General features: G+C 47.2%; 1 protein-coding gene across 1 annotated transcript; it reads right to left on the bottom strand.

Annotated features, from left to right (window-relative positions):
- Nucleotides 1-6,689: 6,689 nt before the first annotated feature.
- Nucleotides 6,690-12,340, bottom strand: TIMMDC1 (translocase of inner mitochondrial membrane domain containing 1; the record flags this gene model as incomplete). Its single annotated transcript, XM_079537450.1, has 7 exons — nt 6,690-6,780; nt 7,082-7,192; nt 8,275-8,353; nt 9,489-9,556; nt 11,285-11,373; nt 11,921-12,086; nt 12,246-12,340. The coding sequence occupies 7 exons, from the start codon at nt 12,338-12,340 to the stop codon at nt 6,690-6,692; spliced, it is 699 nt and encodes a 232-aa protein (XP_079393576.1).
- Nucleotides 12,341-13,568: the final 1,228 nt, after the last annotated feature.

Genomic DNA, 13,568 nt, shown 5'->3' with positions numbered 1-13,568 from the left:
AGCAGTACGGCCTATTGCTGACTGTAGTGGAAATGCTGAGTCACAGCCTGAAGCAGTGATGAGCTCCTGGTGGGAAGGCAGGGCCAACTCAGGGGAGCTCAGGTGCAAGCAACGCACGTGAGTGACTGGAAGGGTGGAGCCAGGATCCATTCCTTCCCAGAACCTCATTTAAGGGTTTAAGAGGTGAGGGTATCTCATCTGGAGATCCCCGCCTGCCTGAGGGCCTTCCAAGGGGAATCAGATTTTTTTTTTCCTTTGCTTATGTACCCACTGTTGCTGCACAGAGCATATTCTCACTACTTGCTGCAGTCTAGGATTTTGCTATTCCACCATCATTGCTGTGCTTTCCATCACATTATAGCATTACACCAACTCAGGCCTGTGATATTTCTCAGGCAAGGGATGAGGTTTGTATTGCTTGTGGGGCACTGCTTTCTTAAGGTTATTTCAAATTTCTAGAAATTAATCCAGTGAAATACATTACAGGACCTAATTTTGCAGGCTTCTTTGGCCTTTTCTCCCTTGAATGGACCCTGCGCAGATTGTACACAAGTTTTTATGGCATTTACTTCTGTAATTAAGTCATTTCTAGTGACCAGGAGGCAGTGAAGAGGGTGAGAAGAAAGGAAATGAACACTTAACAGATTTGATTGTTAGCGTCTCCTCTGAAATTGTGTAAGGACACAGGCTAATATGCTAATATCTGAAGAGTGGTCTGGACATCCAGCAAGGTCATCCATCTACTGGGATCTGCCATGACATCCCCTGCCACTGGGAGAGCCTCACATTTTACAGGCCTTCCAGCTAAGAACTGGACAATCTTTTAGTTTCTGTCCTACTGGACTCATTTGCAAGTAGCTCATCACCACCTAGTCTCACATGTGGCCTCATCCCCTAAAGGCTGCTTCTGACTGATGGCCTGCAAGCCACGTGCCTCATCTGATGCATAAACATGGGAACATCTGCAATCAGATAAATGAAGGATTGACCCAATAAGTGGTGAAGAACCAAATGGTAACAACTCTTGTTTTCCCAACAAGATTACCAATACCAGCCTGCTTCTGACCTGTCTCCATTCCCTTCAACACCTGGAGGAATGGGTAGAAGGAAAAATTTCTTAAAAGTCCTGCGCAGGAAACACCTGCATTTTAAAAGGAGTTACTTTTGATATGAGCTGTTGTAAGGATGGTGTAAGAATGGCTGCGAAAGTCTGGCTTGCCAAAGGTTTATGACTTTGAAGCATCATATGCATTTTTAGCTTCAAAGCTGAAATGTTTGGAGCTGTGTCCTCCAAAGGCATTTTCCAAGTCAGGAGACTTAAGGAAAGATTAACAGCTAACAGTCATTTCTTGTCTCATTATCCATCTAGGTGTCTGTATTTTCCTGGTCTTACCAGAGCATGCTGAATTGCTAGTGTGATAGCACAGAATAAGTTATATAGTCCTAAAAGTCATGAAATTTTTTCAAGCTGTGTTGCAATAATCTGAAGGCTCAGTATTTTTGAGGCAGAAAGAAGGAGAAACTATCATTCAGGCCACTTTTCTCATTTCCAAACTTGACCACCCACTCATATTTTCCTCTGGGGAAGGCCCTATCTGGAACAGATACTAAAACCTTGGTTAGCATGAATTCTGGGGGCTTTTGTGAGTACTGTTCACTGGTGGGAGTTCACCTACTGGATAAATCCATTCTACCACATTCCTCTTTTTTAATTAAAGTTTTCCAGGCTTTTTTTTTTTTTTTTTTTTTGTAAGCAGCTGTTATTTCCAAACTGCAGTGCCTGGAACAGCTGCTGTCTGTGCATAGGACTGGAAGCTGTACATTAGGACAATGTGCTGCTTGCTTAGTGGCGGTCTGTGATCTTGTAACTTTATGATGCACTGAGCCATGTCCTATTGCTGCTTAAATAAGGCAGTGCATTCATTAGTCATCCTCTCTTCACAGGAGGATGGCACCTCTGTATGGTTCAAAGGTTTTCACACTAAGCAAGCGCTGAGCCAGTGGCTCACTGCAGTGCATGCCTTGAACTGCCTCTGCACAGCCATTTTTACCATAATAGGAGCCCTCTTGTGGACTATAACAGGTGATCCGTGTTTCTCTCGGATCTGCCACATTCTGACTTAGATTTAGAATTAAGAAGGGGAAAAAAAAAAATCAGTAGTCTCTTTTTCTGTCTCCCTCAGGTTTCCTATTCTGTGTATCCTGCACTGCAGTCCCCACTGTTCTCTACAGCAATGCTTATTGGCGTTGACCCTTAGGCTCTCTGAAAGGGGATGAGAGCAGTAGAAAGATCTTCTCAAGAAGACTGACAACATAATCTTGTGTGAATGAATACAAATACCCGCCTATGCCACAGAAGCTACGAGGTGGTCTTGTTACAAAGGGTTCGCTGGAATTCCAACTGGGAGGACCCTCCATGTTCCTACAGCAGGTCAGAAGAACACCTTCAACGTTGTGCTCCTCCAGCATGCCAGCTCGAGTGCTCGGGATACTCTGATGCTGCCTCTACAGGAATCGGGGGCCCTGCAGAGACCTGGCAGGTAGCCCACGTCCACCCACCCCTCTAGCAACGCACAACTGCCCCCAGACCCCAACATTCGTGAAGGCCATGCCTCCATGGTGCAACTCAAAGCAGCCAAAACTACTTTTGCATTCAGCCTCATACCGGTATCTGCCAGTGCTGTTCAGTGTTGGCCAAGTTTGGCTTGATGGTTAGATAGGTGATGTGATATCTCTTCTCCCCTAAAGAGGCAGCAATGCACACTCTTCAGGAAAAAGTGCCTCGAAGTGGGAATAATACACACCTCCTGCTTGTTTTCACTGAGACTTTGTAGGGAACGACACATACTGACAGCGTACCCAACAGCAAATACTGCTTATGTACAGCAGTGGCAGAAGTTCTCATAACATTTTCTCTCTTGAAAGGATGGCCTTGCCAACCTAGCTCCTCCATTGCACCGCTCAGACACGGGGCATACCTCACACAGACCGCTCTGCTAATTGTGGTGGTGCTTGTGAACACGTGGGTATGTATGCATGCATGTGCACACACAAACTCAAGCTTTACATGCGTTTCTTTCCTACTCGCACTTGTCATAAAGCCCCATTTAAATTCTGTAAGTTAACAAGCGGTTAACTTACGTGTACCAACAGTAATGAAATTTAAGTCATGGCCTTGCTTCCTAAATCTGTTTTTGTTTGTACGTTTGCCTAGGAATACTTGTTAGTGCAGGTTCTCCATTTTTGGGGAGAGTCTCTCAAGGTGACACAGGGATTTATTTTGCTTTGAATGCTGCTGCTTTCTGTCAGCATTCTCTCTTCTCAGCCAGGATGCTAGCACTGGATAGGACTCATCTAACTTAGGTGATATTCTTGCCTACTGTGTAGGAAAATGCGGTTTCTCGTTTTGAGGGGAAAAGAGTGGAAAAAAATCCCAAGCACCACCAAGTTTCCTAAGCAGCTATGCATACCAACTTAATCCTGCCTTGAATATAGAGGCCTTGTTCAGTTTTTCCTTTTAGTTCTGTCCTACTGCAAGCTGTACCCGTTACCTTATTGCTTCATGCAGTACATAGTTAGCAGGGTAGGCCAAAGTCTGAAAGTATCACACCACCATCTTTGTGGGGTATTTTGTTGCTTGAGCTGTTTATCTTGCTAGGATACAACACAGAAATGTTTTCTAGCAGGTATGTATTGGAAGAAAAAATGCTGGAGGGAACAGAAGCGCTAAAAGCAGTTTACAGAGCATTGAGCAATGAGAGTCTAAGGGATTAGAGCAAGTCACTAGTGAAAAATAAGACACTGCTCCCTTTCTACTTCTGCTGAAACCTGCTGCCCCATCAGCATTTTTACCACTATCCCTTTTTATGAGACGAAATGGGAACTTCAGAACATTCCTACTGAGGGGTCAAAAACAGAGAAAAGGAGACAAAACTTGCCACCAACCCCTCAGTGGGTGACAAGGAGCCAAAGTTATCTGCACATGTTCATTCTGGTTGCAAGTGGGACAGAGGTGGCATAGGAAGCAGTACTACTAAAAGGCAACCTGACCTTGTCACAGGAAGGGCTGCCAGTGATATGCAGTCTCATAGCATTCATGTTACCTTTTCCTTCAGTCTGCATGTGCTTATTCTAGAACAAGCAGCTTCTTGCAGGCTGAACACACTCTTTTTCACTGGAATCATTTCCTATGTTTTCACTTTGCCAACCACACTGTAGCTCTGGCAGCTGCACCTGAATTCAGAGGCTTCCCCATGCTCTACTTCTGTTCCCAACTGATGACTGATTGCACAGCACTCTTCAGAAGGGTTTGTCTTTTGCACGGTGCCAAACCTTTCTGTGTCACGCCAGACTCCCACAACACTTTAAGTAACTCCTTAGAAAGGAAACCAAAACCTCCACTGACAAATATGCCTAGCATCAGTTTGCTCTTATACTCAACAGGCAGGCTGCTTGGTTTATTTTCTTTCTTAAGCACTTATATTATGAATCATGTTTTCAATTGCTTTATGCTGTATTCGTTGAATTGCACACAAATGGTTTCCATGAGACCTTTTCAGCTTAATATCTGGGTCTTTCTACCAGGTGAGCTGCTGTTTATCGCAGGTATTTTGTATATAACATGTGCTGGGGTTTCTCCTTTAATTGTATTAAAAGTTATATTGTACAATCCGTTTAGTTTCCTCAGAAATAAAAGATGTCTTGTATGTACTGGGAAGTATGGGAATGAGGAACTAACTTCAGCAAGAAACAGAGTGAAAAATGGCTGCTAATCCTGAGTTGAATGTAGATGGAAGCTTGTGTTTCCCCTTGCTAAGGTGCTACATAAGGGCATCAAGGGCTCCTTCCTTCCTTACATGGAGAAGAAAAAGAATACAGGTCTGCTGCATCAGTGGTCAAAGACACAAGAAAACTGGTGTTCTTCTGACACCACATCAAATACCCCCTGAAAGAGGCAGAGAGAAGAGCTGAGCAATGACACAGCTAAGTGTCGTGCACATAAGCACACACACAAAAATATGAAACATTCCTGTATAACTGTAGTGGCAAAAATGTGATGTGGAAAGGCCTTCTGTCTTCTCAGGGGGCAGAGGTTAATCACACCAGTGCCACCAATGTATACTGGAAGGGAGAGTGACCTATCCATAGTTCTTCACTTCACATAGGGGGAAATCAAAGCTGAGTGATGAAAACCCTGAAATACAGGCATTCCTTCCATGGACAGATGAATTACACTGAGGTGTTTGAAAAATAAAACGTTCGTTTCAGAAGTTATAAAACACAACACCTTCTTGGAAGCAAGCTGTGCCAAAAAAATTGCTTTGGGTGGGTGGAATATTCTCTGTGCAATGAGCTGCTCATATTTCATTCAACACTAATTAGCCATAGCAGAGGAAAGCGCTCGCACAGAATAGACTGCCTACTCTTTTTCCTATGGGACCTTAACCCCCTGCCTGGATACAATTCTTTTTAATAAGACAAAAACCCCAGCAAAGAAAAGGGGCCATTAGTCTGACCTTCTGCTCTGAGGGAAAATGGCAACAGGCCACCATCTGCCCTCAGGTACAGGCCATTATTAAATTATCCTCAGCCCTACCCATAGGTAGCAGCTACAACTTAACGGTTGACGTCTGCTAGAAAATAGTAATCAGAGGTTCCTGTTACTGCCTGGGAAGAAGTCTGACACTGCCACCAGACTTCATGCTTCCTGGGGGGGATCTTGGATAGAACTCTTCTCATGGGACACTGCTCAAGTACGTATCCCTAATGCAAGCACCGTACTAGTTAAGCATAAAGAGATTATGGACACAATCACCACTGCCAGATGGCTTTATTGAATGTCATGAACTGCATTTCCCCCCCTGAGGTAATCCTCTAATTTTCAACCTTCATGTGAAATTTGAGCATTTTTTATTGCTGTTAAATCTGTCCACTGAGCCAATGCTTCCACCATTACCATCAGAAAAGGTCATCCTTTCCGTTGACCCCCTCAGCCACACTTCTACTGAAGAACCCAAAACATGTCTTCTACAGGGTATTTCCATGCCACTCCAATCTCCTCCACCCTTCCTCAAAACTGATTGTGAAATACCCTAATCACTGCAAGAAACAAATGTGTTTTTCTGCAAAAAACATGAATAAACCACCATCAGCAAAACCAAACCGGTCCCAGGCAGGCAAAGTCAAGGTGTGGGAGAGGGGTGGCAAGAGGAGGAACACTCTCACTGGTGCAACCTATATTGTGCTTCAACAGCAGGGGCTTCAGGCACTGTCTGAAGAGCAGCTTTCACCAAAATAAAATTAGCTTTCAGAATCAGGCTCCCTTCAGCAATAGCAGGCTCCTCCTGCTATTCTACATCACCAACAGCTTGGACATTTCCAGCAGCAAATGGGTTCTAGCAGAGGCTCTGTGGCTGCCTTCATCCTCAGCCAAACCTAGCTGACACTTGCTAGTCTGTAGAGCCTACCCATCCACCTTGTGAAGTGGAACAAGCTTGGCCCTTCCAAGCCCTTGAGAAGCGATACGCATCCACAAAAAAACATTTCCAGCAAACTGGTTTTTCAGAAGTATGAAGGATACAACTGCATTCACAGAAGACTTCCATTATGTCTTTGGACAAAGACTTAGAATAGAATCAAAGTACTTTGTAGCTGCTTACAACAAAGATCTGAGGGCGACTCAGCAGCTCCTAGATTCTCCTGCTATTTTCTGTCTGTGATTGCTCCTGGGCATCGCTGTCCATTTTGCCCAAGTCTTCAGTCACACTAAGCCTGGATTGCCTAAAGAGGGAAACGAGAGTGCAAAGAAACTTTATGTCAGTGTATTTCTTACAAAGACATCACTGCAAGAATTTCAACTGTTAAAAAGTTTCTCCTAGAACAGGCACTCCTTTTGAGTTTCAGTAAGTTATGCAGCCAGCCTCACAGCCCTCTATCCCCAGAAGATTTTATCAGCAGTTTGTAGGTAGATATGTGGAACACACCAAAAACATGGTATGGCATGGCTTCTCTAAACGTTTCAGCCACAGAGACCTGGACATACTTCTAGTCAAAGACTTGCATAGGCAGCTCTGTCTCTTACCACTCTGCTAATTTCTGTTCATACTGCTCCCTGCGCTCACGATTTCGCTTCTCCTGCAAAGTCTCACCAGCAAGTTTCTGTGCAATCATTAGGAGGCCCCCTGCAGGGATCCTAGAAAAAGTAGAAGAGAAGTCACAAGTTACCCAGAGGACATTCAGTAGTAATAACTTACTGGCAAGAGTGAAAGAAGCGTGCGGGGGCCAGCCACCAGATCACTGAAGCACAACATTGCCCAGTACTGAAATGACACCACAGACTAAGGTGCTCTCGTGCTAATGTCAGTCATCAGCTGTGACTCACTGTAGCCCCTTGAAAATGTATTTTGAAGTTATTCATGAGCAGGAACACACAAATCAAGGGGGTGACAGGCCTTAATGTGCACCAACAACCCTTAATGTACCAGCTCAGCCTGAAGAACCTGCCTTCTCTTAACTTCTGCCCGAGTTAAGAGGTCGCTGCCTAAACGGCCAGAATCCCAGAGAACTATGGGTCCCTTCCACCCTCAGGGAGCTTGGGTCCCCTCCCACCACTCAGGGAGATGCAAGGTATCCACAGTGATGTGACATCTTACAGCTTTGGATTGCACAGCCCTACCACACAGCCTCTTCTTCAGCATTTCTTAACAGCTGCCACTCCACATCTTGGCTTTGATGGAACCTGTTTTGCAAATGTCTCATTTTGACCCATCCAACAGCCCTTGTGCGTTCAGCTCTGGGTTCTGAGCTGCTGGAGGAGGAGCCCTTATCTCCTACACTCCTGTATTTAATCCCAAACACCACAATTACTTGAAGAGACCTTAAACTGTTCCATGCACAACCAATGGGCTTATTAATGGCCGTACCAACAAGACATGTCTGTGACCCTCCCTCATGGTTTCCTATTTAATAGCAGTTAGTGCCTCCTCTGCTATGCAAACAGCGGTAAGACGCTCTGTTGAGAGCACTGAGCTCTTATCACAGAGGAAAGAGCAAAATATAGATCAAGAAAAGAAAAAACAGTTAAAGGGCTGCAAGAAAAATTATCATCACAAGGTCCCAGGAAAAAATAAAGAAAATCCCTCAGGGCAAGAGAGAAAGGAAAACATCTGCAGTCCCACCTGTGACTCCGGGCTTGGTGTGGGGGGCCACCACCTAACACAGACCATCAAAAAGTAACTGTGACTCAGTCTCTGGTTGCCACCAGTCACAACTTACCCAAAGGCTGTTCCGAACAGGAAGCCGCCTGCCAGCCCAGACAGGCCCAAGTGCATTCTGAAGAGAGCTCCTGTGAAGGCTGATAAACACAAACTGGTTGAAACCACGATCAGCCCCTCACCAGCCATTGCAGGCCTGCCAAGGGAGCTGCTCTGCTCAGTTTCTCCTCTCTGTTAGCTGACTTTTGTTTTTAACAGAGCAGAAACCAAACACTGTGGCCAGCAGCTCCCACCATGCAGTCGCAGCAGCCTGACTTATTGTGACAATGCTTTCCCCTGCTTTCGTCCACACGCCCTCTGCACTAAGACATAGCACAAAGCTCATTCTTCTTGAGAACAACTCCCTAAGAAATGCTAAAATGCAAAAGTAACTATGAAAGTGGAACTCAGTTCTCTCCAGACTGGAGCACGATCACAGAATCACAGAACCATAGGGGTTGGAAGGGACCTCTGGAGATCATCCAGTCCAACCTCCTGCTACAGCAGTTCCCTACAACAGGTCACACAGGAAAGTATCCAGACAGTCCTGAATATCTCCAGAGAAGGACACTCCACAGTGTCTCTGGGCAGCACACTCCAGGGCTCCATCACCCTTTCTCCTCCCCTGCCCCCCCTCTTTTTTTTCCCTTCTATTCAACTGCAGCTAATTATAGCTGCTGCCATGTAAGGCAGAAAAGAACAGTAAAGCACATACACAGCTGTATGGGCAACAAATCCTCTAAAACCCAATGACCATATTTACCAGGAGCTCTATTGCCAAAAGTGGATGTGCAAAACTTGCCACAAAAACAGTACTTTATAAACATTTATAAACATTGAACTGTTGTGATGAGCAGAAATAAGAGATGATCCTCTGCCGAGGAGGTGGTTATGAGGGCTGGTCATGCACTAAATGTTGCATTTATGCCACACAAGCAATTTTCACACAAAAACTCCAACAAGTATTTTGAGAACGGACTAATAACCACAAAATTCCCCATTGGTTTCAGATAATGCATTGATTATGTGTTACAAATAAAGGCAGACAACTATACCATGGGGCAAAGTTCCAAAGGCAGCCAGCGTAACAGGCTGCAAAACCCGGGTGCAACGATGCTACGGGTCTGCTCATATTCAAGAGATATGGATTTTTGCTTATGATTTTCTATTTATGTCCTCTGCTTACTGACACTGAAAAAGTTAAAAAGTACACAGATAAAAATTACCCAGTCTTACCTCCTGCTGAAGCAAAATTACTGATGGTGGTTTTATCGCGGTACACGGACAGACCGGTGCTCACCATGCTGCAAGGGTGAGGCATAAAGACAGCAGTTACACACGAAAAAGACACTGCTTGAAAAGAAGCAGGATTTCATTAAGCCCACCCGCAGGGTGCCACTGTATCCTGCTACCAGCCTGGCCGGAGCACACACATGCCAACCAAAAGTGCTTTATTTCTGCAACTTTACCTCATGCAGCTGGACAGCCAGAGGTCAGGGAGGACTGCTTTTGGATAGCCTTTTTTTCCTTTTTGTAAATCAAAGACTTCATTTTTTTTTTTTTTTAACCATCCTACATTCAAGAATAAAAGGGATCGAGCAATGCAGTAGTCCTGTCAGTCGTACAGCTACCACTACAGCTGAATCATACTCAAGGTGTCATCAGGACCATGATGCATCCATGAAGCAGAAGGTCCCCTGCTGGATTAGGAGCACCACCTCCTCCATCTCTCTTTCCAATTACTAATTACCAATGTAATGTCAACCTTTCCAAAACGTGGAACTAACAACCTGTTTTTAAACCACAAGACTTTACATGTATGCAACTGCAGGACAGAACCTTCAACTTAGAATTTAGGGCAGTGAGCATAGCAAAGGCTGCCCATGGCAGTGGGCACAGCCCCAAGTGCTGGAGTTCAGGGAGTGTTTGGACACTGCTCTCAGACACAGGGATTGGATTTGGGATGGTCACGTGTGGAGCCAGGAGCTGGACTCAATTATTCTTGTGGAGACATTTCAGCATGAAACATTGTATGATTCCACACAGAAACAAGTAACACTGAGCAGCATCTCCCTTCAAAGCCTTTCACAAAGGAGCGGTGAAAAAGGATGATGCATTTGCTTGCGTGGGAGACATCTGGTGGATGGCAACGACATTGCACGACTAGTCCTGAAAAAATCTAATGCATTGAAAGTTCCGAAAGAGAAAGCAAACAGCACGCTAATTAAACTCGAGAAAAGATACTGTGGCAAAAGGAGCCAAAACATGACAGAAAACATGGATGAAATAGAGAAAGGAACAAAAACATCAGGAAGAAAGGCCGAAATATAAAAGCAGCTGTCTGGGAGTTAGTGCTAGTCAATAGTGCTGCTATCTAAAAAGCAGAAGGGGAACACAATGCACCCACAGGTGTAGTCAGTGCAGGTATAGAACTACGTACCACTCTTCTCGTCAGGCATGGTGATGTTTCTAGTTGTAAAGGGCGTTATTTGGAATAGCGTGCCTAGTCTGACACTGTACTGTGAGAAACACACGGGCACTTCTGGGGGAGAAAACTGAAGAAGTGGAACGCTGTGTGTGCACTGCTTGTGCAGGGACACGCAAAGGAGTCACCTCCAAGAACTTGAAGACAAGGACAGAGAATTGTGAGTAATGCCACTGTACACAAAGTGGGGGTGATAAGACGTAACAAAAAGGAGAAAAATCAGTATGGGACAGAAAGCTGTTCCAGAACAGCCAGTGCATTGTAATGCCATCTCAGAGAAAAATGCACAATGCATCAAAATAAGAAAAAACAGAAATAAGCTGTTAAGTGGTGGGAAGAACACAATTTAGGCCCAAAACAGAATGGACCAGCTGTTGTGAGTGGAGCTTTTCCGGTTTTCATTTTTGCGTTGGCTCAGGAGAAGATTTAGCGCTGGGCTAATTTAAGAAGGTGACATCCTCTTCATGTTTCCACTTCATTGGTCAGACTGCCTGGGTCCAAGCACGACTCTCTGTTCTCCCACTGCTACCACAAAGAGCACACTTACTTGAATATGGTCACGAAGGTGGCCACCCTCCAGCTCCAGCGCCAGCCGTAGCGGATGAAGCTCCTGAGTCCAGCACGGTGTGCAGATTGCTGGGGGAGGAGGAGAAGGGTTAGAGACCGTGCAGCCGCTCCCTTCAGCACCATACCACTGTGCTGCGGGGTGCTGCCGAGTGGCACCAACCCCACTCGAGGTGCTGGGAACGGCACCCCCAAGGGTAAAGCCGATCCCTTCCTGAGGAATGAGAGCTGATGTATACAGCAGAACAGGCACCCCAAGAATTAACTGCCATTTGTAGCGCTGTTTTGCAGAGGCAAAGCAACTGGGACCATGCCACCTGATTTGGACTTCTGCTCGCACACAGAATCATAGAATGGCCTGGGTTGAAAGGGACCACAATGACCATCTAGTTTCAACCCCCCTGCTATGTGCAGGGTCACCAACCAGCAGACCAGGCTGCCCAGAGCCACATCCAGCCTGGCCATGAATGCCTCCAGGGATGGGGCATCCACAACCTCCTTGGGCAACCTGTTCCAGTGTGTCACCATCCTCTGTGTGAAACCGTCCCCTTCACCACCCCCGCTCAGCACCGAGGTTCTGAAGGCAGCTCTGCCCGCGGTTCGCCCCCCGGCCCCGTACCACCGCATCGGCGCGGTTCTGGAACACCTCTCCCTGGCTGCCCTCGATGAAGGCCCTCCGCGCCTGGCGGAAGGCGGGCAGGCCGCCGTACAGCCAGCCGACCAGGCCCCCGGTGAACGCCGACTTGATGATGTTCACCGTCTCCTCCGGATACCGTTGCTGCTCGCTGCAAGGAAACGCCGTGGCTCAGCGCGGAGCCGCGCGGCCCGGACAGGCCTCGGCTCCCGGCTCCGCGGGGCGGCAGCGCCGGGCTCCGCACCCGGAACGCACGCCCGCACCCCCTCAGCCCGCCGCCCCGGCCCCGCCGCCCCGGCCCGGCCCTCACTCTCGCCGCCACAGCTCGCTGAGCCGCTCCCAGCCCGTCTGCGGCGGCGGCGTGGGGCGGCTGAAGGTCCGCCCTGCTCCCAGCCCCTCCGCCATGGCCCTCCCGGCGGCGGCGCCGAGCGAGCACCGCAGCGCCCCCAGCTCCACGGCGGGGCGGGCCGGCAGTGCGAGGGCTCGGGAGCTCCTAGCCCGGTGACCGAGCTTCCCCGCGTGTGGAAGGAAGGGGAAGCGCCCCTCGGCCTTTGGTCTCTTGTTGGCTTCCGATTTCCTATCACACGGAGCAGTGCCTGGTGGCCGCCCCCATCGCTGGAGGCGCTCGGGGTTGGATTGGCCCTGGGAGTCCCGAGTTGGGGGGCAGCCCTGCCCGTGGCAGGGGGTCGGGGCTGGGTGGGCTGCGAAGTCCCTTCCGACCCAAACCATCCTGTGGTGCAGTGAACACGACCCACCACCCGGGCCTTCACTTGTGCTTTCCGGTAGCAGATGTGGCCCAGCAGCAGCAGTGCCACTATCACAGCCCACTGAGACCTCTGCCAGCTTTTGGTTTTACCCTTTTGTTTCTTATGGTTGTAACCAGTCGGAAGGTTACAGATTCCTGTTCTTGTGTGGGTCTCCGGCGCTGTGGCAGTGCATCTTACGTGTGCTTACAAGCACTGTGCAGAACATCCTTCACATCCCAACCTTTATCTAAACCGCAGTCCTGAGGGTGGTCCTTTAGGACCTTTAGGAGCGACCTCCCTGCCATTCAGGCTCCATCCTGTTGGGGAGGAGTGGGGGCAGTTACTCATGGCTGTTCTAGGAAAGTGGCAAAGGAAGCAGAGGAGTCACCAGTTAACACAAGCAATCACTCAGAAAGAGTTTTCAGTCACCGTCACACATGACTTGGCAATGTGGATGGGCATATTCCTCAGATTCCACTGAGACGCCCTAAAGATACTGTCAAAGAGGAAAAAAAAAACAACACAAAAAGACAAAACTTCCCCTTCTCATTGAGACAGCTGGGGACTATCCAGATCTTTTCTTGCAATTCTGAGAAATAATGCACCCAGCAACAGTTCATTTTTTGTTTGTTTTAATCCAAAAGCACATTACTAAAAATGGTTTAAAAATACTATACAGAGTGGTTTCCATTTCTCAGGTTGCTGAGCTTCATTGGCTAAAAATACAAAACCAGAAAACCCTTTCCACTTGTACTCAACCCTTTTCCTCTGAAACCAAGCTATTTTAACACCCTAATTTGTTTTCTGTGCCCACAGTGGCACAGAGCCGCATATGGCTCTAGCAGCTTCACTGGTACCACTGATAGTTACATCCCTGCTCCTGGAAA

Source organism: Tetrao urogallus (assembly GCF_951394365.1).
Source record: "Tetrao urogallus genome assembly, chromosome: 1".
Taxonomy (NCBI): domain Eukaryota; kingdom Metazoa; phylum Chordata; class Aves; order Galliformes; family Phasianidae; genus Tetrao; species Tetrao urogallus.
Note: the sequence above shows the minus strand (reverse complement) of the source record. Positions and strands in the feature narration are given on the sequence as shown.